The sequence below is a fragment of the Vulpes vulpes genome, chromosome 16 (assembly GCF_048418805.1).
Source record: "Vulpes vulpes isolate BD-2025 chromosome 16, VulVul3, whole genome shotgun sequence".
Classification (NCBI taxonomy): Eukaryota; Metazoa; Chordata; class Mammalia; order Carnivora; family Canidae; genus Vulpes; species Vulpes vulpes.
In genome coordinates this window covers 52,576,281-52,602,413 of record NC_132795.1, presented here as the reverse complement: position 1 = coordinate 52,602,413, position 26,133 = coordinate 52,576,281, and the positions used below count along the sequence as shown (strand labels likewise).

Genomic DNA, 26,133 nt, shown 5'->3' with positions numbered 1-26,133 from the left:
AGGCCTAGGGCTAAGCTCTTGCTGCAGCCTGTCGAGACCTCACTCAGGGCTGGTCTTCCTGCCCTTCTGCTACTAAGACCAACTGAAGCGAGTGAGGGAGAGGGGTTAGCCACGGGCCCTCTGACCTTTGATCTCTCCTCCCTCAGCTGATTCCTGAGCCTTCCATGGCTATCACTTTGGGGTAAAAGTCATGTTCCTTGGCAGAGCTCCACACACTGGCTGGGCTCTCCTTCACTGCCTGTCTCTCTGCGCCGACCCCACTGACCTCTGGGTGGCCCTGTGGCCCATCAAGGGCATGGTCAGCAGGCTGATGTCCCTTACTATGCTGACAGTGAGGCTGGTCTCCCTCATGAAGTCCCTCGGGTGAGTGAGAAGAGCGAGGCCTCAGGCTGACAGGAGAAGCCACATCCCCAGACACTCGACAGGGAGTGGTGAGCAGGGCCCACCCATCTGTTACCTGCCACCCTGGCTCCTAACCACACTGCCCCTCCAGCTCTGCCTGGAACCTCCACGCTGCCTCCTGAGAGCCGTCTGCAGACAGCAGCTCTTCCCCATGTGGGGAGATGCACCGACGGCTGGGTGCTGGTGACATCGCCCCGGGAACACCTGGGACTCTGAGTACAGCTGGGTCCTGGGGGACACACTGGTGTCTGATGTGATGTGGGGGAAGGGGTGCGTGGAGGCAGAGGCAGGGCAGTGGCAGGGGCAGGGGCCAGGGCTGCAGCCCCAATGGGGAAGGGGTACCACGTCGGGGTCTGAGGGGCAGTGGGAAAGGAAGCCTCAGAAGCCCTGCTTGGTCCCCAGCACTGCCCTCTGCCACATCTGAATTCAGTAGGCCCCTGGCTCATGGTTCTCAGAGCTGGCCTGGCCCTGGGGCAGCCTTGGTGGGTTCTGGACTCTGTCCTGGTAGCACACAGGTGGGCGACCATGCGACTCGCAGGGCCCTGTGCGGACTCTGGCCCAGCTGTGGGGAAGGAACGGGCCATCAGGCCCTCATCACCTCACGAACTCCATCTACCCAGGACCTGGTCCTGCTCAGGGCAGTCTGCTGTATCAATGGAACTGTCTTCTGGACACACTGGGCAGCCTCGGGATTTCAGGGGCAGTCCCCTCTCATGGGCCTGCCTCGTGGGTGGGACTTCCACACTGGTGCTCAGAGAGCAGGACCCAAGGGACCCGAAGGTCAGTGCCTGGCAGTCTGTAGCAACAGGGGTGGGGTCCGAGGGTAGAGAAGAGGTCAACCAGGAGCGAGATGAGCAGACCTTGGGGAAGTTTCTTCAACAGAGGTTTTATACTAATGCAGGTGGCAGGAACAGAGCCATGGCAGCGAGCCTTTTCCTGGCCTCTGGCTCCTGCCTTTGCTCTGGCTACTAAGGGGAGGGGGTGTTGAGAGCAGACAAAGGGGGGCTCACACGTATTTTCTTGTTGGAGGCAATCCTCAGGTGGGATCATTACGCCCATCCTACGGAGGGCTCATGAGGGCCCAGTTGGTGACCCTTCCTCAGCCCTGCACTGTCCTTCCCACCACATGGGATCGTGGAGGTTTGGGGGTCGGGCCCTTCTTCCCAGAACACCCACCACCAGCAGCTACCACTTCCTGAGCCCTTGAGGGCCAGGGGCTGTGGGTCACTGGCCTACCTTGCCCTGGAGGGAGTGTGGGGTGGTGTCGTGGGAAGAGCAGGCCTGTGTAACACTGAGTCAGCCGCTCCTCCCTGAGCCTTAGTCTCATCTGTAACACGAAGGGCACCCTTGCAAGTTGCTGGGAACGTTTCCATGTCTAGGTACTCAAAGACTTAGCCCAGAGGCTCCTCAACAGAGGGAAGCCTTATTCTAGATTCCTGACACCTGCCGGGATTCAGTGAGACAGGTCAGAGCACAGCCCAGGGCCAAGGGACGTGATGCCCAGCACCTGTGCACCAATGTCTGTGTTTCCAGGACGGGCCTTTAGCACGAGTGCACCCCTAGCCTCTCTCCTACCCTGTGACTTCCTGGGGCCAGTGAGGCTGGCACGTGGAGCCTGCCCCCCATCTGTCCCAGAGCTCCAGCCTGTGAGCTGGGCAGACCTGCTGACTAGAGACCAGCTGCCCTTGGCACCAGTTCACGGACGGGGTGAGAGCCCAGTGCCTGGATCCAGAATGCAGGTGCCTGGCTGGCCTCTGAAAGGCACCTGTTCCCCTTGCTGGTTCTGTAGGCCCCCTTTCTTATGGCACCACCACCTCTGACCTGACGAAGGTCAGGCAGGCCCCAGGCTTCTCGCCTCACAGCCTTGGCCTGGCATTCCCAGGGCCCTAGTAAAGCACCAATGGCCTGGGCAAGAGAAGGTGGAGGAAAGAATGGAGGTGAGTGGGCAGGCCAGATGCCCCACACCAAGCATCTCATCCAAGCCGCCTCGGAGACTACAACTCATTTTTTGCAAAAGAGAAAACCACAGCTCAGAGACACGAGGAGACCCCAGCTCCTGGAGACGATGCTAGTCCCTGGGGAAGTGAGGGCAGAGCTCAGGTCTTGCTCTAGAGCCCGAGCCACCACAACAAACCAGAAAGGCTCACTGTTAGCAAAACTCCACTCTGGTGCCTCTAAGGACAATGCATAGTTCTTAAAGGTACAGCCTGGCTGAGCAACCTGAAACCCTGGCAACTTCCCTGGGACACACCTGGAAATCTCTCTGTGGGAAGCCCGGAGCTCTGGCTACTTCTTGGTCAAGAGGCAGCTGCGGGCACCAGGTCTGCAGCCACCTTGGGCCTGCCCTTGGCTGGAGCCAGCCAGAGGAGCCCTGAGGGAGGCAAGGGAGGGCCTGCAGAGCAAGCAGCAAGGAAGGGTGGGCCATCCCTACCCAGGGGGCTGGGGCGGGGGCAGCAGTGGGTGGGGACCCGGGCTTCTCCAAAGAGGGCAGATCGACAAAAGATTGTACTGGTAAGAGGGTGATGCCCTGGACTCTTTGGGGTGCCTTCCATCTGTGCTGCGGAGTTTAAGCTCCAGGGCCCTCCTGAGTGTGGCAGGCCAAGGAGTCATGTCAACCAGTAAACACAGCAGGAAGCTGGCCCTTAGAGGGCATTGGGGTCACATCATGAAGGGCTTTGGGACCCACCCGGAGCAAATCCCGCAGGGCCAAAAAACCTAGGCCAGGGTTAAGGCAGGACAGGGAGGGGCCGGGACAGGGGTTGTTGAGGCCCAGGAGGAGCATGTGGGGGCCAAGTGTGCCCAGCTGCCAGGGGTGGTGTGAGGAGCAGTGGGGGCAAGCCACCCCCACCTGGGGGGGCTCCCCTCCACCTGCAGCTCCCAGTGTTGGGGAGCTACGTAGGTGGGATCCTTCTGTGGTGGTGCAGGGCAGGGGCTGGCAGTGTGGGAGGGCAGGCTCCAGGATGTGATCACAGGGAGGCTTGGGGGCTCTGCCACCAACCAGGAGGCACTCTGCACAAAGCCTGGGAGCTGGTAAGTGATTGAGACTCACCCTTGATGCCTCCGCTGTGATTGAGCAAGCACTGGCCCAGGTGCCACTGTCCCAGGTGATCCTCAACACAGCCCCAGAGGCTAGAGATCCAAACACTGCTTTTCTTTAAGTTTTGACAGAGGAAGGGACTGGCCAAGGCGACCCAGGGGAGCAGTGGGGCAGGCCAGGTGCCCCAGTGCCCAGTTACTGGTCCAAGCATGGATTCCCCCGGGGAAGCCACAAACACCAGACTCTGAAGAGCCATGGGACACCGGCTAAGCCCTCACCTCCCTGGGCTGGGTCACCTCTGCCAGATGAGGACGGCGTTACCTCTCTCATTCCTCAGGGGGTCACCTCACCTGCCGGTCTGACCACATCAGTCTCCCTCTAAAGCCATTTTGCACTCCCTGCCCTCTGACCTCCAGCTGCACGAGCACCCCCCAGCCCACGCCACGTCCACACCGGCTTCACGCCTGAGGATTCTCTACCAGGTGCTGTGCCTCCAAAACCCCTGCCTGCTGCAAGCTCTGAAACCCAACGGGGCCTTAGCCCACGCTTCTGCCTGGTTCTCCCCGACCCCACCACTCAACAGCGGCAGGGACCCCCCCCCCCCATCCTGCAGTCTTCCCTCACAGAAGCTTCCCCCAGAGCCTGCCTGCCTGCTGCGGGGCAGGGGACACATGACCTGGACCTGTTGTCAGGAGGGAGCATGTCCCCAGCTTCCAGGACCCTGCTCTCACCCCTGCCCTCATTCTGGGGGCAAGAAAGTGGCATTCGGGGGTCCTTGTGTTAGCTGTGTTCATGGAGGGAGCATCTCTCATGGTTTTTATACTTTATTAGATGGACATACAGACTGGCTAGAACCAGGCTCAAATTTCATCTACAGCCCAGAGAGAAGGGAAGGCTGTAAGACCTCAGGCTCCAGAGGAAGCCAAAGGACTTATGGGTGAGTCCTCTGGGACTTTCTGGGGCAGGGGCTGCTCCATCCAGCCAGCCTTGGTTCTTGAAAGTGCCAGGGCCCAGGCAGCAGGAACCCTGGATCTGTTCAGACTCACTGGGAGGCTGGGGGGTGAGTCATGCCCCTCTAAGCCACAGCTCCCATCTGGGCCAGCCAGTGCCCTGCCCAGCACCCTGCCTCCACCCTACACTCTCCCCCTTGACTACTCATCTAGGTCACCATGACCCACCTCCTTCCACCAGCACTTAGGGCATGTGTGCGTGTGGCTAAACCGAGGCCAGGCGCTCAGGACCACAGCTGGGGTCCCCAGCTAACTAGAGACCAGCTGCCCTTGGCACCAGTTCACGGATGGGGTGAGAGCCCAGTGCCTGGAACTTGGCCCAAGGCCTGACCAGCCTTTACCTGCCAAGTACCTGGCCTAGGAAACTGCCGTGTCATCACCTCCCTTGCCTCAGGTCTGTCTGAGCCCCTTCCCACTGCCAGGCTTGCCTGGGGTTCAGGATCTGGGTCTGCCCTTTCTCTCCCAGCTGGATGCCAGCCTGTGTGAACAGAGAGCAGCAGCAAGGGCCCCCTCAACCTGGGGCACATCCCCCAGGAAGCTTCTGCTCATGCTCTGAGCCAGCCAGCCCTCCCCGCGCCCCTGCTCTGAGCAAGGCCATCAGAGCTGGCACAGACTTGGCCTTGGCCCCAAGTAGGGGAGTCCCAGGCTCATGACTAAATAAGGTGCTGGTGGAGGAGGGGCAAGAAGTGAGGGTAGGGGTGGCAAGGAAAGTCCAGTTAGGTCTGGATGAACCTTTTCCAGGTAGAACTGTGGAAGATGGCACCTGGGTAAAGGGTGGTGGTGGCATGGCCCACCAAGGCAAGAAGCTGCATATGTGTGGCTTCTAGAAGGTGACTGACGTGCGGGTCTGGAACTGGAGTAGGGAGCGGTGGCCTGGGAGATTGGGGAAATCAGAGTGGCCCATGGACCCTGGAGATGGTGGGTGTAGAAAAGAGGCACGTGGGTGGCCCCCAAAGGGGGCAGAGGAGTGGAGAGCGGGGGAGGAGTGAGTGTGTATTGAGAAAAGTGACATCAGCCGGACTTCTCAGGGTGGTTGTATGATTAAAGGAGGCTGGAGAAAGCACAGGACTCAGCCTGTACTCCCTAAGTGTCAGTCCTGCTTTCCCTGGTCCTGCCCAGCCTTCCAGGTTTCCAGCCCCTTGGCCCTTCCTGGAGCTCTCCCAGTGGCTCCCCCGTGCACCAGGCCCCAGGCATGTGCGTGATGGCCCTTCCACACTTCCACAGCCCCGGGAGCCCAGTGAGGTAAAAGTGTTCTGGTACCATGCCTACTCGGGAAGGGGAGCCTGGCTCACAGGCAGAGAGGTGGAGTGTGATGGGCAGGTGCCGGCTGTGGGAGTGCAGGAGGGGGAGATTCCTAGTACCTTTGTGGGCCTCTGTGTCCTCATCTGTAAAATGGGAATTGCTTTAGTACCAAGCCTCAGGGTGGCTGGGAGGTGAGTGGACGCTGGGACAGAGCACGGCCCAGAGAAGTGGCATTCTGGGCTAACTATTGCTGTGCTCACCGGACCTGGAGCCCCTTGCTCTCCTGGGCTCAGGGGGACCCGAGTGGGCAGACTGTGAGGGCAGATTCCACTTGGGAGGGCTGCCGCGCCTCAGGCTGCTCGACTCCTGACTTAGGGCCCTGGGCGTGGGAGTCCACAGACCTCAGGCCCCAGACCAGTGCTCACTGACTTGTGTCTGTCCCCATCTCAGGGCCTCACTCTCCTCTGTAAAGTGGGGACAGCTGCCTTGCAGGGCTGCCAAAGGCTCACAGGAGAGGGCTGACTGGAAGGCCCCTTTGGACCGTCAAGCGGCGTAACTACACTGTGAGGAGGAAGAGGCCTCCAGAGCGAGCGGGCTGATGTGCACTGAGGTTGCCCCAGGAAGCGGTGGGCGCCCACTCTGGCCCCCTGCCCCCTCAGAGGCCGCCCAGCTTGGACCAGCACATCCCACGCTGCCAGCCCCCAGCCTGTGGCTGCAGATTGGTGGACCCGGGACAAGGCAGTGCAGAGGGCGGATGGGGGCTCTGCCTCTGGAGGGCACAAGCAGCCAGCCTGGGGGGTTCCTCCCAGACCAAGTCTGACCATCTGTGGTCAGGAGAGTAACAGCCCCTGAAAATGTCCTTGTCTCAGTCCCCCATGACCCTACGTGGCAAAAGGGACTTGGGAGATGTGATTAAATTGAGACCCTTGAGATGGAGGCTTGTCCTGGATCATCTGAGTGGGCCTGATGTCATTACAAGGTTCCTTAAAAGTGGAGGAAGGAGGTCAGAGAAACAGAGCCTGATGGAAGCGGAGTTGAGAGATGCCTTGCTGCCGGCTTTGAAGACAGAGGAAGAGGCCCCAGACCAAGGAATGCGGGTGGTTCTAGAAGCTTCCAGAAAAAAATGCAGCCCTTGCTAACACCTTGATTCTAGCCCTGGGAGTCCCAAGTCCAACTTCTGACCTATGGAAGATAGCACACTTGTGCGCTACTAGGCACTAAGATTGCAGTACCTCGTCAGCAGCGACAGGAAGCTAACACAGCATCAGTTCCACGCGCACCGTGGGAAAGGGTCTGAGGACTGGGGCTGACAAGAACGACCTGCAATGTCTCATCAGTCTTGCTGTGACCAGTGTCCCGGGGCACTGTGGTAAATAAACTTAGCTGGGTACTCAGGTGTTTTGCACAAGGCAGTCGGGCAGATATTTGAAATTCATCATGCCAACCCTGAAGTCCAAATATTTTAACTGCTTTGGATGTAAATCGAAAATCTGTTTCTGTTACATATTTTGAGCCTTTTGAAAGAAAACATCACTGCCCCTGTTCTTAGCCTGGGCTGAGACTGGGGGTAATCATAAATGGCAATTGCTGGGTGCAGCTGAGACCCCAAGGGTGGGTCACTTAGCTGCTCTGCTACAGACCACCACCCTGTGACATGGAATAGGGGGTGTCACCCTGGGCATGCAGGATGTGGTCACTATGGAGAGTGGTGAGGATGGCATGTGCTCATGGGGCCTTGTGGGGCTGGCAAACACCACCCCGCGCTGACTCGGTCTTATCCTATCCACCCTGAAAACGAGCCTTGTTGGCACAAGAGATAACTGGCATCTCAGGGGTGCCAGGGTGGATCTCAGCCACCAGATGGCTGCAGCACACATGCCCTGCTCTGGAGGAACCCTGCACCAGGACTACAATGGGCCCTACTCATAGCAGACCGTTCCAGGGCATTCGAGCGCCACCCTCCCTCGCTAGTCACTTCTCTGCTCTTTGAGGAAGAGCTGGCCAGTGCAGCCGTCCAGGGGGCACAGATGCTGAGCAGTCCTGGGTCTGACCTTGCCGTCAAACTCCTTCCTCAGGGTCTTGCCTTCCTCCTCTGCTCCTGGGCCACAGAACGAGGTCCTACCCCCACCAGCCTCAGGATCCACTGGGATAAACTGCCTGTGCCCCGTCCCACAAGCCAACGATGCTGACCCAACTCTGGTTCCCCTCACTGTCTAGGCTACTCTCTCCGTGCAGGGCTGGGTCCTGAACACGATGCCCTGGGTGTGCTCTGACCGGCACAGGGCACGACAGGGATGGTCACCTCCCTTGCCTCTACTAATACAGTTTGGGAGCAGCCATCCTCACCGAGGGCTCCTAGTTACAGCCTGAAGTCCGAAAGGATCCCAAGTCTGTGCCACACAGCTGCTCTCAGAGGAGACAGGTGCTAAGAGTTATGAGCCCTTGCGGGAGGGGCTCACGCTCACCAGTGCTCTGGATGGCATCTTTCATGGAAGCCTCTGAGGATGGTTGCTTAGCTCGGGCATGGGGGCTCGTCCTGTGCTGTAAGTGTTGTGGAGAGACAGGCCTTTTCTGCCTGTGGGGCAGGATGAGCTCTAAAGTGATGTGTGAGGGGCTTCCTATGGTCAGAGAGGTGGGAATTCAGGCCAGGGCAACCATCATCCTTTTCCTTGGTCCCTTCCAACGCCTGGTGTGGAGGCCCCCAATCTGCTCCCCCAACTCTGCCTCCCAGACCTGGGCTGAGGGCACTAGTATTCTCAGTTCTTCCCTTTTCACCTCCCTGATTCCGCTCCAGGCTCTTCCCCACGGACTCTAATTAGAAAAAGCAAGTCCACAGCTCTTGTCTCCGTCTCGCCACCTGCCTGCGTGACGCCAGTTCAGCTCAGCCCTCTTCTGCCATCAGCCTTTGGGGAGGGGTACAGGGCATCTGGGGGCCCAGTTCTTGCTCCTGCTCTGGAGCTCTGGTCCTGGGCAGCCATGCCCACCTCTCCCAGTAAGTGAGGCTGAGGGGTCTCTGTGTGGCCTCAGAGCACCAGCAAGTCTTAGGTTTCCACCACCCACCTCCAGCCACACCCTCCTGGATGGTAGTGGGCACACCTGCTTGCTGGGGCCTCCACGGCCACCCCTCGGCCATTCCCAGCCCTTTCCAGGCCGACCCAGATGGCCCAAGTCAACACAACAGCCCTGTCCAGAGAACTTGTGGAGAGGGGCTTCCAGACAAACCTTGTCCCTTCTGCCTGTGTGACCAGAGGTGAATCTTCCAGACTCTCTGGACCTTAGTGTCTCACTCGACAAACAGGGCTGTGCCTGTTCTGCCCAGCAAGGACCTCGGGCTGCCCAGAGCACTGTCATCAGCCAGCCCAGGTCGCCTTTGCTCTCACTGCCTCACCGGGGAGGGCGGGCTTCAAGCCGACTCCCCACATGGAAGGCCACATCCCTCCCATGGCCCCATGTAGGGCTCACTTCTCCATAGGTGCCTGGATTCTTCTGAGATCCATGTGAGGACCACGCACGTAGGGGACCTCCCCAGGGGCCTGTGGCCCTAACTTGTACAGTCCTGGGATGCTGCCACTTGGGACAGGCCACACAGGTATGGGCTCCCGGCTAGCTGCAGCTGTACAGGGAGTGCTTTGGGCAAGCCAGGGCACCCGATGAGCCTGCTTCCTCCTGCAGGACGTGGGAAATACACCAGCTGGCCCCGTAGCCTCCAAGGACGGCCTGACCCATCAGAGAACCCGCAGACACTTGTGACCATCCTAAGCCACCCTGGAGCGCCAGGGTTCCTGTGCTCAGAGGCCTGGGGAGCTGTCACCCCCCGGGGCCGGCCGGCGAGCGCAGAGCCGCAGAACCGAGGGGCAGACTGGCTCTGCGGCTCTCCGGACCGAGCTCCTCCGAAGAGCAGCCGTGTCCCCCCCTTCCCCCCCCCACGCTGGCAGGCCTCCCACGCCACCCCGAGCAGCACCAGCGGGCTCTGGGCGAGCCTCCCAGCATCTGGATCCAGCCCACATCACACCCGCCCCGACTCCCCGTCCCACGCACGCAGGTGCCGGGAGCGGGGCCAGGGAAAGGTGGGCCAGGGCTGCCCACTGCCGCCCGCCCCTGGCCGGGCCGGTCACGGAGGCGGGAGCCCCGGGAGCCCCGCTTTCCCCCCGGGGCCCTGACCGTCCCGCCCTCTCCGGGTGGCAGGTCTCCCAAGCCCAGAGCCAGCCTCGGACCGGGTGTGGCCTCTCCCCTCCGCAGGGAGGCGGGAGGGCCCTGCGCTCAGCCCCCCTTCCTTCTGTGCCTCGGGGCCGCCTGGCGGACGCTGCCTGCGTGACCTGGGGCGACCCGCCCGGACAGGGGCTCGAGCACCCGCGTCCCCGCGGAGGCCGCGAGACACTGGCTCTGGGTCCTTCGCTACAAACACACACGAACACACGCGTCACGGGCAGGAGCCCCCACTCACGCGGCACGCGCCACCGCACGCACGTGGGCACTCGGCACACGCAGCCGCTCGCCCACGCACACCCGCGCGCCGACACGCACGCACGCACGCACCCACACCCCGCGCGCCGGCACGCACGCACGCACGCACCCACACCCCACGCGCTGGCACGCACGCACGCACGCACACCCCGCGCGCCGGCACGCACGCACGCACGCACAGACCGACACAGCAGCACGCGCATGCGCACACACGCGGACAAAGGCGCGAGCACAACAAAGGAAGTGGAAGAAAAGTGTTACCCATGAGGAGCCGCCGTTTCACCCGCTTGTCCACATCAGCTACTGACGTGGCATTGAACTGAGAGCGCTCAATTGCAGCCTCATCCTTCTCTAAAACACAAGTAAGGGACAAACACGGAGCCGGTGGTTAATGCCAGCCCACTTCCCGCGGCCCACGACACTCAGCCTCTCGGCGGGGCGCGAATCCCGGGAGCCTCCGAGCTGGCGGGTTCGGGGGCGGGGGCAGCAGGGCGGGTGCAGAGCGGGGACGACCACACAGGGACGCGGCCGGGACGCCGGGCCCCGCCGCGAGCACGCGGAGGCGGCCGAGGTCCGAGTGGACAGGCCCCGGCGCGGCGCGGGCGGCGCAGAAGCGGACACAGCGCCTGGGCGCGCAGGCAGGGCGGGCAGGCAGGACGAGGCACAGGACAAAGGGACAGGGCCGCGAGGTCCGGTGATGGCGGTGCCTACACAGCAGGCGCCCCGTCTCCAGGGCAGGAAAAGCGTGTCAGACACTCATGCAGAGTTAAGAACAAAACGCACAGAGGAACAAACACCACACACAACAATGGATCCAACCGAACAGACAGAAAAAAAACGGGGCTCGATTTGGGCAGCGCTGGTTGCCTGCTTGTCTATAGAGGACTAGAGCGAGACATTCAGGGCTTGAGGAGGGGCCGCACAGGTGGGTCAGTCGTTTTAGGAGCGTGCGGAGGGCCAGGCGGTGGCCCGGGAGCATTCTGGCCGCTGGGCGAGGCGCTTCGCCAGGATGCTGCCCGTGGAGGAGCGCGTGAGGTTAGCTGTTTGGCCGTCCTCTGCTCAGTGGGACATGTGGACACGTTGGCTCCCGAGAGGGAGAACCCGAGCGGCAGTGAGCTGAGGCAGCAGGGAGCACTGGCCCAGGAGCTGGGTCCAGACGGCCTCTAAGGGGAGGCAAGGGGGCAGGGGCTAAGGGAGGTTATGTTAGAAAGTAGATCCAAGCAGGGACCTTCACATGCAGCAGACACTAAAAGATAAAAAAAATGAGAAAGGATGAGTCAGGTGGACAAAGACAAGATGTGTTAGACGAAGCTGGGTGTGTCTGGCCGGCAGCTGTGTGCACTGGTCCTGTGGCCGGCAGAGGCGGCTGCACTGCAGACACAAACAGTGGGGAGACCCAGCGGACGAGACAGGAAGGGGCCGGTGGGCCGGGAGGCCCCCCAGCAGGACAGTGGAGACAGGGAGAGAGGCGGGAGAGGAGGTTCTAGATGGGATCAGGCTGCAATAGAGACACTGGTCTAAGACCAGGTTTTGCTTTGAGAAAAAAAAAAAAAAAGTTTTTTTGTTTTTTTTTTTTTGTTGTTTGGTTTGGTTTGGCTTTTGGCTCTGAAAATAATTAATGAACGTCAGTTATCAGACAAGACAGGCAATCAGGGACCATCACCAGAAAAGCGGGAGGAATGAGATAAAATGAAACCAAAACGGCCGTCTGAGAGGAGACCACACAGAGGAAGGGGAGAACCACGCGGGCAGCAGCTCCCAGGATGACAGCCGGGACTGGGGTGAGACGCTGGTGGCCCGCCCTGGCACCCCCTTCCCCACCGCCGGGCTCCCCGAAGTACGGGGGAGCAGTCACAGGGACAGGATGCAACAGCAGACTCTGGCTTCACAGCTTAGCTTGCTTGCCACCCCAGTTTTGTTACTTGAAAGTCCCTCCAGAAATAGCTGCAGAGTTGGTAATAAGAGATGGGGGCTCCCCGTTAAAAAAGAATATGGTAACTGACTGTGGGCTTCTGAAGTTGGCCAACATTGAAGAGAAAGAAAGCAGAGGATGAACAAAGTTGGGTGGATACCAACTTTGAAATTCTTTTTTTTCTCAGTTGAGAGATTTGCTGTTATTTTTGAGTGGGGAGAGAAGCTACTACTGATTATGGCATGAGGTAACCACAAATACTCTACCTTCCTCTTGCAAATAAGGAACAGGAGGAAGGAGGTGACCAAAACTCAAATTGAGACTCCATGGGACAGGTAAGGTGACAGAAGGGGCATCGCTGAGAAGAAGGGATCCAGCTGGGAGAAGAAGTCTGGCGAGAACCCCGTTAGCTCAGGAGTGGAAAGCAGTTAACACCCAGAGCCCCCCGGGATTCTCCCATCCGTCTCCCCTGGTCTAGGCAATGAAGACTTAAAGCCACTTTCTGAGAAAACCTCTTGGTTTTCCAGACTGGCGGGCAGCTCATGTTGCCCGATGTGCAGGTTAAATGGATGTGCTGTGTGTCCTCCCATCAGGGGAAGAAACCCCTGTGCTTTAAAAACAAGCTGCCCTCCTCAGGCAGACACCCCACCCTCCTCCCTACAGACCATCCCCCATGTTGAGGAAGAGGACCCGCAGAAAACCCACAGTGACACGAAGCAGAGGTGCTTGGTCCTGGGTGGCTGGATGGCCCTGGAGAAATCTCTGCAGGAGGCTTCCCTTGGGGACATTTCCCAGCCCCATCAGTACCGTGGGGTGCTCCTTTTCTTGTTCCCTTAAGCTTCCTTCTTGGAAACCGGGATACAGTGGGGTGCTGGCCAGCCTCAGGGCCACACAGCGCACCCTATTGGGGGGGGGGCAGGGTGGCACAAGGGTGCCAGCACCTGGCAAAGGTGCGTACTTACCGATGCATGTCCGACCGTCTGAGTGGAGGGCATACTTCTGGTGGCAGCCACACATGGGGCCTGTGTCCGTGTCCTCACAGCTGTGCTGGCAGCCTCCGTTTCCATAGTTACAGGTTACTAGTTAGGCCCAAAGTGTACATACGTGTGTATAAAAGGAATGACAACAAAGACGATTAGTTTACTGGTATTGGTGGTTTCTCTTAAGGGAAGGGGAGCAAAGTGATGGTATAAGATAATTAGTGAACAGGCACACGTTTCCCAGGACCCAGCCCCCCCAGGGTCTCAGGTGGAACTGCTTGTTCCCTAGACGTGAACTGGGGTGAGTCGGGAATGGACTTGGGTCGTGTGGGCTTCAAACAGAGCTGGCACCAGCTGACAGACTCGGGGTGTCAGGTGAAGAGAGGAATGGGATAGATAATTTTATACATCCTAGGTCCCACAGACACTTAGAAACTGCCTGTCCTGATGGGACAAATGTCTGTTAATGGTAGTAATCCTCTGCAAGGTGGGAGAAGGTAGCAGTGGGCCTGTGTTGATGGGAAACATTCAGTTCTTGCACAGCTTGTTCTCTGCTTGGGTCTTGGGCATGTGGAGGGGTGTCCCTGCAGAAGTCTAGTCTGTCCTAGTCCCAGCAGCCGTCTCAACCTCTGTCCCCTCAGAGCCTGGATCCTCCCAAGGCAATTTCCAGACAGCCGGGACATAGGCAAATTAATGTCCTTTCGTGCACTTTGGAAAAAATGACCTTTTATTTAATATGTTCCATAGTTTGCAGTGTCTGTGGCCTAGAGGAGCTGGCGGCCTTCGGCCCAGAATCCTAAACTGTTTCACAGCATTAGCAACCTGGGTCGGTTGAAAGGGGCTGAACAAAAAGGAGCCAGTCTGAAGTAGGAAAAATGATAAATTCAAGTTTATTTAAAAAGAAAACCGCTTGTTACCACATTTTAGGGTGAGAGCAGATCCTAGATCTCAATGGGAGAGGCTCTTGCAGCCCCTGCTTTACTCAGCTAGAAAGACAACAGGGTGTCTATCACCTGTATGCAAATGGCATGCCAGGACCTCAAGGACAGGGTGTCTTCTCCAATACCTTGTCTACAGTTCCACCTACACTCTTAATTTGTTTGGCAAAACCCTAAAGATCAAATATGCAAAAATAAATCTCAGACCAATCAAGCTGAAAATTCTGAACTGGCAACTGGGATTAATGCTGTTCTGGTAGGTGGGCTCACGAGCAGGGCTGGTGCCAGAGGGAAGCCCTGGGGTGGCAGCTCCTGGAGATGGAGCCCAAGCATTCCAGAGCGGAGTCCCGCAGCTGCCTCTCCCAGGTAGCGTGCTCACCAGGGGCACAGCACACGGCCCCCAGGGCATCTGCCATCTGCCCCAGGGATGGCGGCGACCCTTGCAGCACATGCCGTCTCCCTGGCAGCTGAGAAGGATGTGAACCAACGCTGTCCTCACAACCAGAGAGGGGCTCTTGGGGCTGCCTCATCCACAGAGAGCTAATGTCGCATTCACAGAACAGGCCCAACTTCTGGGACCTTTCAAGGCCCTGCCGAACTGCTTCAGGAAGCACAGCTGGGGTGTGGAGCACAAAGCCTTCTGGCCCTTTCTCCAGAGGAGCATCTCTTGCCTTGGTTTTCCTGGGGAGCCTGGTGGCCTGCCCATCACACTCTCTCATCTCTGAAACAGCTCATCTCTCTGCCTAGGAAGAACCCCAGGGAAGCCAAGAGTATGGATAGCATAGATCTCAGGTGAGGGCAGAGCCCCAGGCACAGCCCTGCCTTGGCCTGAACATCATGTGCCTTTCCAGGGTGGAGTGGTGTTGAGGCCGTGAGAATGCTGTAGATGGTTCTTTCCAAGCTCTGGGCTCCCAGAAATGGGCCGTGCCCTACAAGTGACTCTGAGGAGATGCAGGCAACTTGAGGGAGGACCATGCTTAGGGTCCCACACCTCTCACACAGGGGTTTGTGCATCTCATGGACCCCAAGGGCCAAACTCATGAGTACCTAGACAGCCTACATGCAGCTTGTACTGGGAGATACTACTGGCACCCTGAGCTCTGGGACAACCAAGAAGGGTTGGAGAAAACCTCTCGTCCTGGGTGGGTCCTGTACTCTGGAAAGATGAGAGTTTGGTGCAGAGACCTTGTGGTCCTGCTGGCCCGCAGAGGCTGGCTAGGCTAGGCCTCAGCCCTCAACCCAAATCCAGATCTAGAATTTCCTAGATTTCACCTGGCCTCGAGGGCTAGAGGGAGAGCCTCAGTGCTAATGTCGCATGAACTCTGCATGTTGACCTGGCAGCAGGAACCAAAGCTGACTGGAGTGATGGCCGTCTGCGCAGACCCTTCATGGGAGGGCTGCAGTGTGTTCATGTGCTCCTTGGCCCCAGGATTGCTATCAGATTCTCCATACAGCTTGGAGATACCCAGCCACTGAGTAGAGGGGTGGGGCTGCTGCTTCTTCCACCAGCAAACACTGGGGGCAAGGGCTTAGTTCTCTTCTCGGGTAGGAGTGGGCGTGGGGATAGCTTTGCTACTCAGAGAGCCCTGACTTGTCCCTGACTTCTCGCATCAGGCCCTTCAGGAGATGGCCTCTGAACAAACTGTCCCCTTGCAGTGCTCATCCCAGATGGGTCAGTCAGTCCCAGCCACTGCCTGTGGCCTGCGGCTCTTTCCCCAGCACCCAGCTCAGGGCTTGGCCAGTCTTGCTGAGTAAAGGAACACTCTTTACTTCCAGCTGAGCCTGTCAACAGGCCTGCCCACTCCACACATGCTTGTCCTTGGCTGTCGTCTGGAGGACTGGGAGAGCTGGAGTTCCTCACTTTCTGTTATGAAGGGTGCCAGGTGGCAGCAGTTTCTCTGTAGCTAAAGGAATGGTCTTGTGTAGAGGACAGGAAGGCCTGGCTGGAGTCATGGGGCTGGAGCCAGGCACCTGCCCGCAGTGACCACATACAGGAAAGCCCAGGAACAAAGAGGAAGGCTGGCCACATCTCAGCATGTACCTGGCCAGAAGGAAGCATCTTCACTTTGGGGAGTGGACAAATCCTAAGGTGGGGGACTGGAGCATGAGCTCTGTGGAGACAGGCACTGCGTCTAGTGCGTGTGGGTCCCCTAGACCCTGGTGACTGGGGAGAGCATGGGTTAGGACAGGTGTGGCAGGCACCCAGAGGCAGCTGATGACAACTGGGACAAAGACTGGGGCTGGTGAGCCAGCCAGGGCCAGCTGTTTCTTCTCCACAGAATAAAGGATGGAAAGGAAGGCCATTCTCTTGATGAGAGCTGGTCAGTTCAGGCTCCCATTCCGGTGGCGAGGTAGGGGCTGCTTTCCCTACTGGGAGTGGGATTCGGACTCCTCCACTCTATTTCTCTGCATCAGAAAGCAGGCCCGGAATGAAGTATTTGTCTCTGGCCAGATGTGAGCAGTGCTCACACCAGTCTCCCTCAGCTCTCTGTACCCATAGAGCAAACCTGGCACCAGTACAGGTATGGCAGCTGCCCAGTGAGCAGAGGCCCCCCCCACCTGCTCCGCAGCTGGTGGCAGCCCGGTCAGAAGCTCTTGAGGACTTGTGTGTTCAGCCCTGGTCCTACTTGGTTTGCTGGCTCCCACTCCTGCGGAGCAGGGTGACCACATTGAGAGGCTGCATAACGTCAGAGCCCATGCCGGCTGCCCTCCAGGGTGAGGCACCTTGGGCCAGAGGCCTCATTCACCCCAGATCTCACAGGGCATCACAATTTACAGCGGGCCCTGCAGGGGCAGACGGCAAAGCTCTGCTCTGTGATCCTGGAAATAAGGTCAGCACAGGCTGGGCTGGGACACCCCCCCCCCCCACCCCGCCCAGCTCCTTTCCCTCTTCCTACCACCCAGTTCCACCAAGGGCTGCCCTGCTCCACCTAGAAGCCAGAGACCTCTGTAGCATGGACCTCCATCCCCACCCGAGAGCTCAGGCTCAGGGGCCTGTGGGTCTCTGGGGTCGGGGTTACGGTGGGCACCGCAGGGCTACTGAGCAGGGTCCCACTCTGGGGCTGTCGGTGGTTTTACGCCAGGTGGGGAAAACGCTGTGTCCAGAGTTCACAACCCCCGTCCCTCATGCCTCCCCAGCTTCAAGGACCTTGTCCTTCTCTCCACCCCAAGGGGCTGAGTGCCCTCCCTGGGCAATGTCCAGTAGACTGGACAGACAGACACCCACCCCGCCCCCCATAAAGCAATGGCAGGAGACGCGTGGGGATGTCTGACCCATTTGCCTCCATCTACCTACGTGTGCAGTCCTTCTGGTTTTGGGCAAGGTCAAAGCCGGGCCTGCAGTCACAGGCCACCCCACCTTTGGGCGTCTCCCGGCAGATGTGGGCACAGCCGTGGTCTTTGTTCATGCAGTTCATACCCTCTGGGAAGAGACAGACGAGAGGGATAGGGGACCGGGGGGAGGGAAGAGAGAGAAATTTCAGGCTGAAGAGAGGTGGCCCATATGATGTCACCATCAAATGCAGTGTCATTGGGCTGCTGTTAGCATGTACACCATCCACATGCAGGGGTGTACACCTAGCCACCCTCATGGAGCACGCTCGGGGAGGAACCAAGGACACTGTGTCCAGGTCACAGTGGTCCCAGGCCTCGCTCTGAGAGCAGCACTGTGAATGACTCCAGGGGACCCATGGAAGTAGTGCCCCTGCCCTAGGTCAGATCACAGAACCACATACAAGCAGGGCTTCGGACAGTTTCCTAAGGCAGGTGGGGGTGGCATGTGGCAGTGTCCAGTCCCTGTGAGACAGTGGGAGACTTTGGTTGTGGGCTGGGCCAAGAGAGGAGTGCTGCTGGGTCAGGGGACTGGGTGGGCGGGCAGTGGCCCTAGGTAGATGTGCCCTGGTGGGCCTGCAGTTGTGCCCCGGGGTGGGGGGGGGCACTGTCCCACACGGCCACTCCTCACTGCGTGCCTGCACTAGCCAGAGACTGCCGCGCTGGTCTGCTGGACCTCAGGGCAGCAGAGGCTCGTCCTCAGCAGCCCCACAGCTGTGCCCTGAACTACATACCACCCCCCACCAGCTGCCAGAGGGGGTCTCTTTCCATGCCTGGTCATGGCAGTGCTCCCAGGAACCTGGAACCCTCACTCTCAAGTGTGGAGCCCTGCATGATCTGGTGTTGGCTTCCAGCTCGGCCTGCACACCCCTGTACCCCACAGAGCATGTTTCAAGTCCAGGAACACACGTGTCACCATTTCCGAGATCTTTGCCCAACATTCCTGCTGCTTGGCAGGTTTCCTCTTATGTGTGCAAACCTCGGGTACCTTGTTTTAGGAAGCCTCACCTACAAGGGCAGCTAGCAGCAGCCCTCCTCAGAACGGGGTGACTGCCCCAGAGTGCCAGGGCTGGGCCGCCCCCTGCTAGTGTACCCACCCTCTAGCTGCAGGGGGCTGTTTTATCTTGAGCCCTGCCCATTCTGCCCTTCCTGCTTGTCCTCCGGGCTGGTTGGGGTCCCCACTCCTCTCCTCCCAGGCTTCCCAAGACTCTACTCTAGCACTAGCCCCGAGGCAGCAGCAATGATCTGGGTGCGTTCTGGGGCCCCTTGCCCCTATATGGGCAAGCACCCCCTTCAGAGGTGGGGAAACCAGGGTTAAGACACCTGCCCCAAAGCCCTCGGGGCACTGAGAGGCACCACAAAGACTGGGACCAGTGCCTCAGACTGCAAGCCTCTGTCCCACTCCTGCCCCCAAGAGAGTGGGAGTGCAGAGCCGGGCTGCCCTGGCTCTCCAGGACAGGGACCGTGGACCATTCACCTCAAGCCTCCAGGGGCGTGGCCTCCAGTCCGTGCATGCTGAGAACTACACTGAAATGTGCTCTGAGGGCTCTGGCATGACAGGGACAATGAGGTCCCCTGGGTGGGCCATTTGCCTCTCCCTCAGTCACCCATGGTTCCTGGGACGCCCCCCTTCTCTCCAGCCTCGGGAGACTTGATCTTCCCTCCCTGCCTGCCTGGAGTAGCTTGGACCCCCTTCAGATGACCCCAGTTAATGTTTATCTTCATGGTGATTTGTGAGGAGTTTCCAGAATTTATGAGGTCATCAGGGGTCAAGTGAGAGGTTGTAGGTCACAAGTCCATCAAGAAGCTAAAGGCAGATGAAAGGAAGGGCTGTTGTCCGCCCACACGGCGCCCTGAGACCTTACTTCCATGTCCGACACAAGAGGAGTCAGCCCTGGAGAGAGGGGGAGGAAACCGCAGCGGGGGCACGCTGGCGGCCTCCCTTCCCCAGGTGGGCCAGGACCAGCTCAGGCTTGACCCTGCCCGCTGTAAGCACGGGCCTGGGGCAACTGAGATCTAACATACCCAAAACACACGCTGGCAGCTACAACGAAGATTTTTAAAAAGTCTAAACTTCAATGAAATGGTGAGATGGCACCGAGTGAAGCCTGTGCTGTGCTCAGCACGCTGACCTCTGGCCTCCCCTGGATTTTCTCACTCAGACCACGCTGCCAGACTGATGCGGGTTGACCCACTACCCAAAAGCTGACCCACTACCCAAAAGCTGACCAAACGATGCACTTCAGTGCCAGGGCTCCTCACAGGAAGCTTCCAGGGCATATGGAGGGACGCCCCACTCTCCCTGAATCCCACAGCAGCACATGCGCACACCTTGCAGAGCGGCGTTGGAGGGAGGTGTGGACAGCTGGCGGGGTGGGGGCTGATTCACCTCACCTGCCCGTTTCTGCGGTGTGAATGCCCAAGCTACCAGGAGAGGTCCCCGAAGGCGCAGTGGGGAAGAGGTGCAGCACTAGCACTGGCCCTTGCGAACCTATGGCTATTCTTAGATCACTGTAAAGTCAGGCAGCTGTGGGTATGAGTCTGGCCTCTCACTAGTTGTGTGTCTCAGAGAAAACCACTTCTGTGAAGTGGGAGCAATAAGCTCTGCCTCACAGACAAGACAGGGTAGGTGCTGTCACACTAGATCTTTCTATGGGGGCCACTGAGTTCTGAAGCCCGGTGCCTTCTGCAGATCTAGAGAAAGCGTAGCTCCTCGGGGGGACCTGGGGTAGGCTGGGCAGCCCCTCCTCAGAGGAGGCTGTTGGTTGAGAAGATCTCCTGGACCACTGAGACATATGCAGCCTCTCATCAGGTCTTCTGAGAGCCTCGCTGCCCAGAGGGGTTGGCCAGTGGGTAGGGGCCACCAAACGGCCTTCCTGACCATCATCAGGGGCTATGTTAATGGTAGGCTGAGTCCAGCATCGTCCTTCACTCCTTGTGTGTTTTTTCTGGCTCCCTGGTGCCCACAGACATACAAGGAGTTGCCCTCCCAGCCTCTTCCCAGCGTTGTCTCCTGCCATTGACTACTCGTATCCCATGGGCCTACAATCCCTACTGACCAGCCTCCGGGAGTGCCCCACCCACGCCCTTGCCTCTTCTGTCTTCCACAAACAAAATCCTAGACCTGTCTCAAATTCTACCGGTTCCACAGGGCTTCCTGACTACTGCCCATGTTACCCCAAGTCACCACCCCACGTTAATCTCTCAGGGTGGTCCTGTGGCTGGCACCAGCAATCGATGCCACTCAAACAGATCTGTGCTTTCTTCCTAAGCTGGGAAGAGCCCAAGGGCCCCTGTTTAAGCTCAGGCTGATATGTGATGAAGAAAGGGAGATTGAATTTCCATTCCCAGCCAAGGAAACACAACTTACGAGAAGCCCTGCTAATCATCACTAACCATAAATTTGTCACTGGGGAGCCAATGTGGCCCTGAACTTTGGATGCTAAACAGAGTGTAAAGCTTTAGAAGTCACTCAGCTTTCTCCCACACGATGGACTTGCCATCAGGCAATCTATCTTTCTGAGAACCTAGACTTTAATAATGAGCCAAGATGATGTTGTTTTGCTGGCAAAGGATAATTTGGGGGAGGGGGGTAAGCCAGTGTTCAGTCCAAGTCAATGTGGAAGCAAGCGATGGAGACTTGGAGCTGGGAATGTGGGCCCTGGGCCCCACCTGTGCTGGGCTGGCCTCAGTGTGTCTACTGAAGTGGTCTCAACAATTGTGGGAGAGGCAGGAGAGGCTCCCCATCTTCCACCTAAAGACCTGAGCGAGGTCACATGACTCACTGAGCACCCCCCCCACACACACCCCCCGGCACAGGGCCCTTTTTCTCCAGCCGAGGGCACGGCCAGCGCTGGGTTGTCAGCAAGAGGGCTTTGGGACCTTCTTACATTTCTGACAATTACAGAGGAGCCTGAAGAGTATAGCATGTGTGTTGACATGCTATAGCTATTAGCGTTTACTAGAAATTAAATGGGGAAGTTTATATTTAATAATTTGTAACAATAGAAGTTAAAAATGTATTACATCTTAACATTAATATTTTTTAAGTTAGAAACTATATTTTTCTGGGACGCCTGGATGGCTCAGTGGTTGAGTGTCTGCCTTTGGCTCAGGGCGTGATCCCAGGGTCTTAGGATCGAGTCCAGCATCAGGCTCCCCACAGGGACCCTGCTTCTTCCCCTGACTATGTCTTTGCTTCTCTCTCTGTATCTCTCATGAATAAATAAAATATTTAAAAACAAACAAAAAAATGATGTTTTCCAAAACAAGGGGAAAGTCGGCTGAGAAGAGTCCTTGCAGAGGAGAATGGAGTGGGGGTGGGTGCTAATTGCTGACCCTGCTGTTTGAATTCGGGGGGTGTAGCTGGGCCTGAAGCCCCGTGTTCCCCTCTCCTGTCCACCCTGTTCTCCAGACAGTTGTCACTTCTTGTCTCTACTGGGTTAAGAGGATGTCTCTGTTGGCTGCGCTTGCTGTAGACTAGATGCTACAGGAAGCAGTCAGCCCAAAGCAGTGCTCCAGAAGGTACTGGCTCTGTAAGGCCGAATGCCCCTGTGTCCTTCTCCTTGGCCCCTAGGCCAGTCAACAGCCTTCTGGATGCCTGTGCTCCCCTCACTCGCAGCACTGATATGGTGGCCACATTTCTCCTCTCTGGTCTTTGTGTGACTCTCTGCCCAGCCCCTGAGGGCAGACTGAGCTCTGAGCCTCTCAGTCATCTCCCTGTCCAGATGGGAAGGGATCCTCCATGTCCCCATAGTGAAGGGAGGGGAAGTAGAATAATTTGCCCTCCTCCGTGAGGGTCTGGGATACCCAAGGAGCCACCACGCTGGGAAACAGGCTGATATGGAGCAAGCAGCTGAGGGCAGCCATCAACAGCGAGCTGCATGTGAGACTGGAGTCCTCTCAGCCTGAGGGCTTCTGGAGGCACCTCCTCACTGAGATGGTGGCCATCGGGGTGTCACCATCATGTTAGCAACCATCCTGAAGATGGTTCTAATCCATCTAACCCAGCTTGGGGGGGCAGGTGGGCAGAGTCATAGTTTGCTCTGCACCTGTAATTCAGCTCCTCACTGGCTACAGAGACAGTAGCTGCATTCCCTACCCCTTCGCTCCAGGGCACACTGGCTGCTGCAGGCCACAAGATGTGTGTTCTGGCTGGCAGAGCCACAGATCGTCAGGGCTCGATCGGTCCCTGCAGTCCATCTTTCCATCTATCTTGCAGATGGGGAAAATGAGGCCCCAAGATGGGATGTGTCTATCTCAGATCACATGGCAGGACCACAGCACAGGCTGCTGGGCTCCCAGCCTCTCTCTCTCACCTTGGGGTCACTGTGCTACATTTGCAGGCCCCCGAAGGCTGACTGGCAGCAGCAAGCACCTCCTGGAGTGAAGAGAACTAGGAATGTGGCCCAGAGTTAGGGTAGTTAAGTGGTACCTGTTACTAGTAATTACCTTCAGAATTAAGAACCTATTAAAATTCGAGGCCACTTCAGATGCTTCCTCCCCCACGAAGCTGTGTGGGCAGCCCCTGAACAAAGCACATAACCCCTGGCTTCTCTGACCCTGCACCAGCTGCCACTGAGCACGCGGGTGGAACCTCAGCTCACCTACAGAGCCATCAGGCTCGCACGAAGCCTCCACTCTGCCTGTGTCACCCCTTTAGCCTTTGGGAACAGTGCGAGGATCCCCCAAGCAGCCTGGCCCTCCCACCCTGCACCTGCTTGTCCTCTGCATCCTGTCCCCCCCCCCCCCACTCTCCCTTGCCCCTGTGGGGACCTTAAAGGGACTTCTTTATCCTTGTCTGTGTCCTCAGTGCCCAGCACAGGGGCTGAAAGAAATACAGGGAGAGCAAAAGAGGGAGAGAAACAGGGAGGAAGAGGAGAGAGACGAAGGCTGTTGGACTTCAGAGCACCTCACAGAGGATCCGGAGAGCACTGTATGGCATGTGCAGTGGTGTATTCTATGAACCGCCCCTCAGGAACTCCACAGCACACATTAAAGGCTCTGAGAAGTCCTGCAGTCACTCGTGAGACAGCCTCCTTCCTCTGCCTTAACACAGCCCTACCCGAGGATGACCTACATCAGCTCCTCACCTCAGCTGCTTGTGGCAGCTCAGGGACTGAGGTGGTGCGGGCCTGGGCAGGGGCGGGGAACTAGCTCCACTAGCTGGAGTCAGGTGTGGCTTCCTCTGCCTCAGCCCCAGGGACCGAGGGGAGGGCACTTCCTCTGTCCTCTCCCAGGGGGGGCCATCCTGAGCTAACAGGTAGTGTTACCAGCACAGCTACTGCCGAGGGTGTGTGAATTTGAACAGGTGAACCCCGAGGCATGTGAGGTGCTGGGTACCAAGCACTTCTGCTCCAGGGGAATGCCCCTGGGCTCCACCCTAGAAGGCCAAGCTCCCAGCCTGATACGGGGAGTAACTAACCATGCAGCGCCAAGTTCAATAGAGAGCCCTGTGTACCTCTTTGCCTAGAAGGGAAATAAGATCGAATTTCAGAGTCATTTCCAGAAATCCTGGTCTTCAGAGGCCTGGTGCATCAGGCCAGGCTGCTCGCCAGGTCGAATCTAATTTGATCTAACCCATCCAAATCCAATTATGTCTGCAAACTCGGACTGAGTGTCTCCTTGTGCCCGGGATGGGGCAGGGAGCGATGAGGAGACAGATGCTCCACTGCCGTGTCACTGGGTCCAGTTTCAGACTCTGCCACTTGCCATGTGACTTTGGGCCATCACTTCCCTCTGAGCCTTAGTCTCCACCCGTGTTAAGGTGGCGAGTTACAGGTCCTGCCTCTCAGGGGCTCACTCAGTGTGCCCTCCCCTTCTCTGGGCCAGTGAGCCTAAGGGTAAGAGTTCAAGGGGGGCCAGGGCAGCCACAGAAAGGTTGTAAATAGGGCGGCCGTGTGCTTAAGTGACAGAAAGATCTCTGGATGCTGCCCTCAAGGCAAGCTGCAGGGGCAAGGCTGCAGGCCAGAAGCACGTGGGAGGCTGTTGCCATCACCCTGAAAGGGACAAAGGAGCCTGGAGGGAGGGCAGAGGCTGCGAGGAAGGGGGGCTGGGTTTGGGACACAATCAGGAGCCCCTTTCTGAGTTTTCCAGAACATGTGGTGTAGGAACTTGGGCTCTGACAACCCTTTCATCTAACTTAACCCTCATCACAAGCCTGCAAAGTGGGTATCAGCAGGTCCATTTCAACAGGCAAGCAAATGGAGGCTGGACCCGGGTGGGGAAAGATGTGCCAGGGCCACACCACGCCTGGGAAACAGGGCTACGGTCCCCGCCTGCCTTCTGCTCTCGAACGCCCAGTACTTCCTGGCGATGGGTCCCTCCCTCGATTCTTGCCTACTCTGGGCGCCCGCACAGGTCCCTGCAGCCCTGCCCCAGCAGGGCCTACTTTTCCCAAAGGCCTTTTATCATTTCTGGAGACTCCGTGAGAGAGAGCGCCTGCCCCCAAGCAGTGTGCACCTTGCGTCTTTGGCAAAGCAAAGTTCACGGATGCATCTAAAGCAGGGTAGGGGGAGGTGGGCCCAATCTGTTTGTACTTAGGAGCTGGCCCTTTCTCCTCAGCCCGGCCCAGGATAACAAAGCTGGAATGTGTGCCTCCCAAGGGTCGTTGCTATGGCGACTTCATCAATAACATCATTTTCTGCATCCGTGTCTCTTAAACACACGGGAAAGGAGGGCAAGCTGGGAACTGACAGAGCAGGGAGAAAAGAACACTTACTCTGCTCCGCCCTTCCCCCCACCTCAGCAGGAAGGAACACCCCCCCCCCCCCACAACCTCATCAATAGAAAATTACGGAGCCCAGAAAGAGGCTGGAGCCTCAGGGGCGGCAGGAAGAGGCTGCTGCCTTCCCCAGTCCAGACTTGGCAAGCCATCCAAGCGAGGCAGGCAAAACCAAACACGGGCCCCCACATGCTTCGTGGGGGGATGGAGGGGACAGCGAAAAGTCCTGCGGGGGGGGGGGGTAGGGTGGGGAGCAGTGGCAGGGACAGGCCCGCCCGCCAGCCCAGCGGGATTACGAGGACAGCCATGGCCCAGGGGCTGAGCTGTCTCACGCCCGGAGGTGTTCTCGCCACTCCTAGAGACACGGAGAGCTTGCAGCTCAGGTGAGCTCAGGTGAAGGGCTGGATCTAGGCCCCCCACCCCCAGCAGAAACTTGCTGCGGGCCCATGTCAATCGCAGGTACTGTCCCTTTGCACTCAGTGTATACTAAGCGCTTCACGCGAACAGTCTCCTGCAAGCCTCGCGGGCACTAAGCAGAGCACACTGTGAGCCGTACTTTGCAAGTGAGGAGAACACAGGGTGAAGAAAAAGGTTTGGTGACTTGCCCAAGGGATGTGGGACGGGACGGGCAATCCTGGGGTTCCGTGAACCTGTGCTCCCAGGGGACTTCCAGGAGGCGATGACGGAGAGGAGAGCCGTGTCTAGGGCAGGGAAGCCCAGGCTCATCCCCTTCTGTTCCTCAACTTTCCCCCATGGTGATCTGGGGCACCGGAATGACCCAGCTCCTGTCCCCCTACCTACGTCCACATGTCCACGACCTGTCTCTCCAAGTCATCTCGAATGCCAGCTGCTCCAGGAAGCTGTTTCCCGCCCTGACCCTCCCTCCAATCTCCGTGCCCCTCAGACCCCCTGCCTGAGCTCGCTGGTGGCCAGAGCACAGCCTGTTCATTCCCAACTCCCCAGGGCCCGGCCCCAAGCCTGGCACAGAGACAAAGACAAGACTCCAGGTCTTTATAATGTCAGTCGGCAAGGCACGTAGCTTTATCCTCATATAAAGTTCAGAGAGCTTTAGCAATTTGCCCACGGTCACTTCAG

At 58.2% G+C, this 26,133-nt stretch overlaps 1 protein-coding gene across 2 annotated transcripts in view; it reads right to left on the bottom strand.

The window, feature by feature from the left end:
- SCUBE1 (signal peptide, CUB domain and EGF like domain containing 1) overlaps window positions 1-26,133 on the bottom strand; it is a 135,712-nt gene that overhangs the window by 41,670 nt on the left and 67,909 nt on the right. The window contains exons 5-7 of one of the 2 annotated variants that reach the window (XM_072742738.1): window positions 17,281-17,406; window positions 13,030-13,146; window positions 10,417-10,506 (exon numbers count right to left, since the gene is read on the bottom strand). In XM_072742738.1, coding sequence (XP_072598839.1) covers window positions 10,417-10,506; window positions 13,030-13,146; window positions 17,281-17,406 — 333 coding nt within the window. The remainder of the gene's footprint in view (window positions 1-10,416; window positions 10,507-13,029; window positions 13,147-17,280; window positions 17,407-26,133) is intronic. The other variant, XM_072742739.1, reaches the window with a different exon arrangement.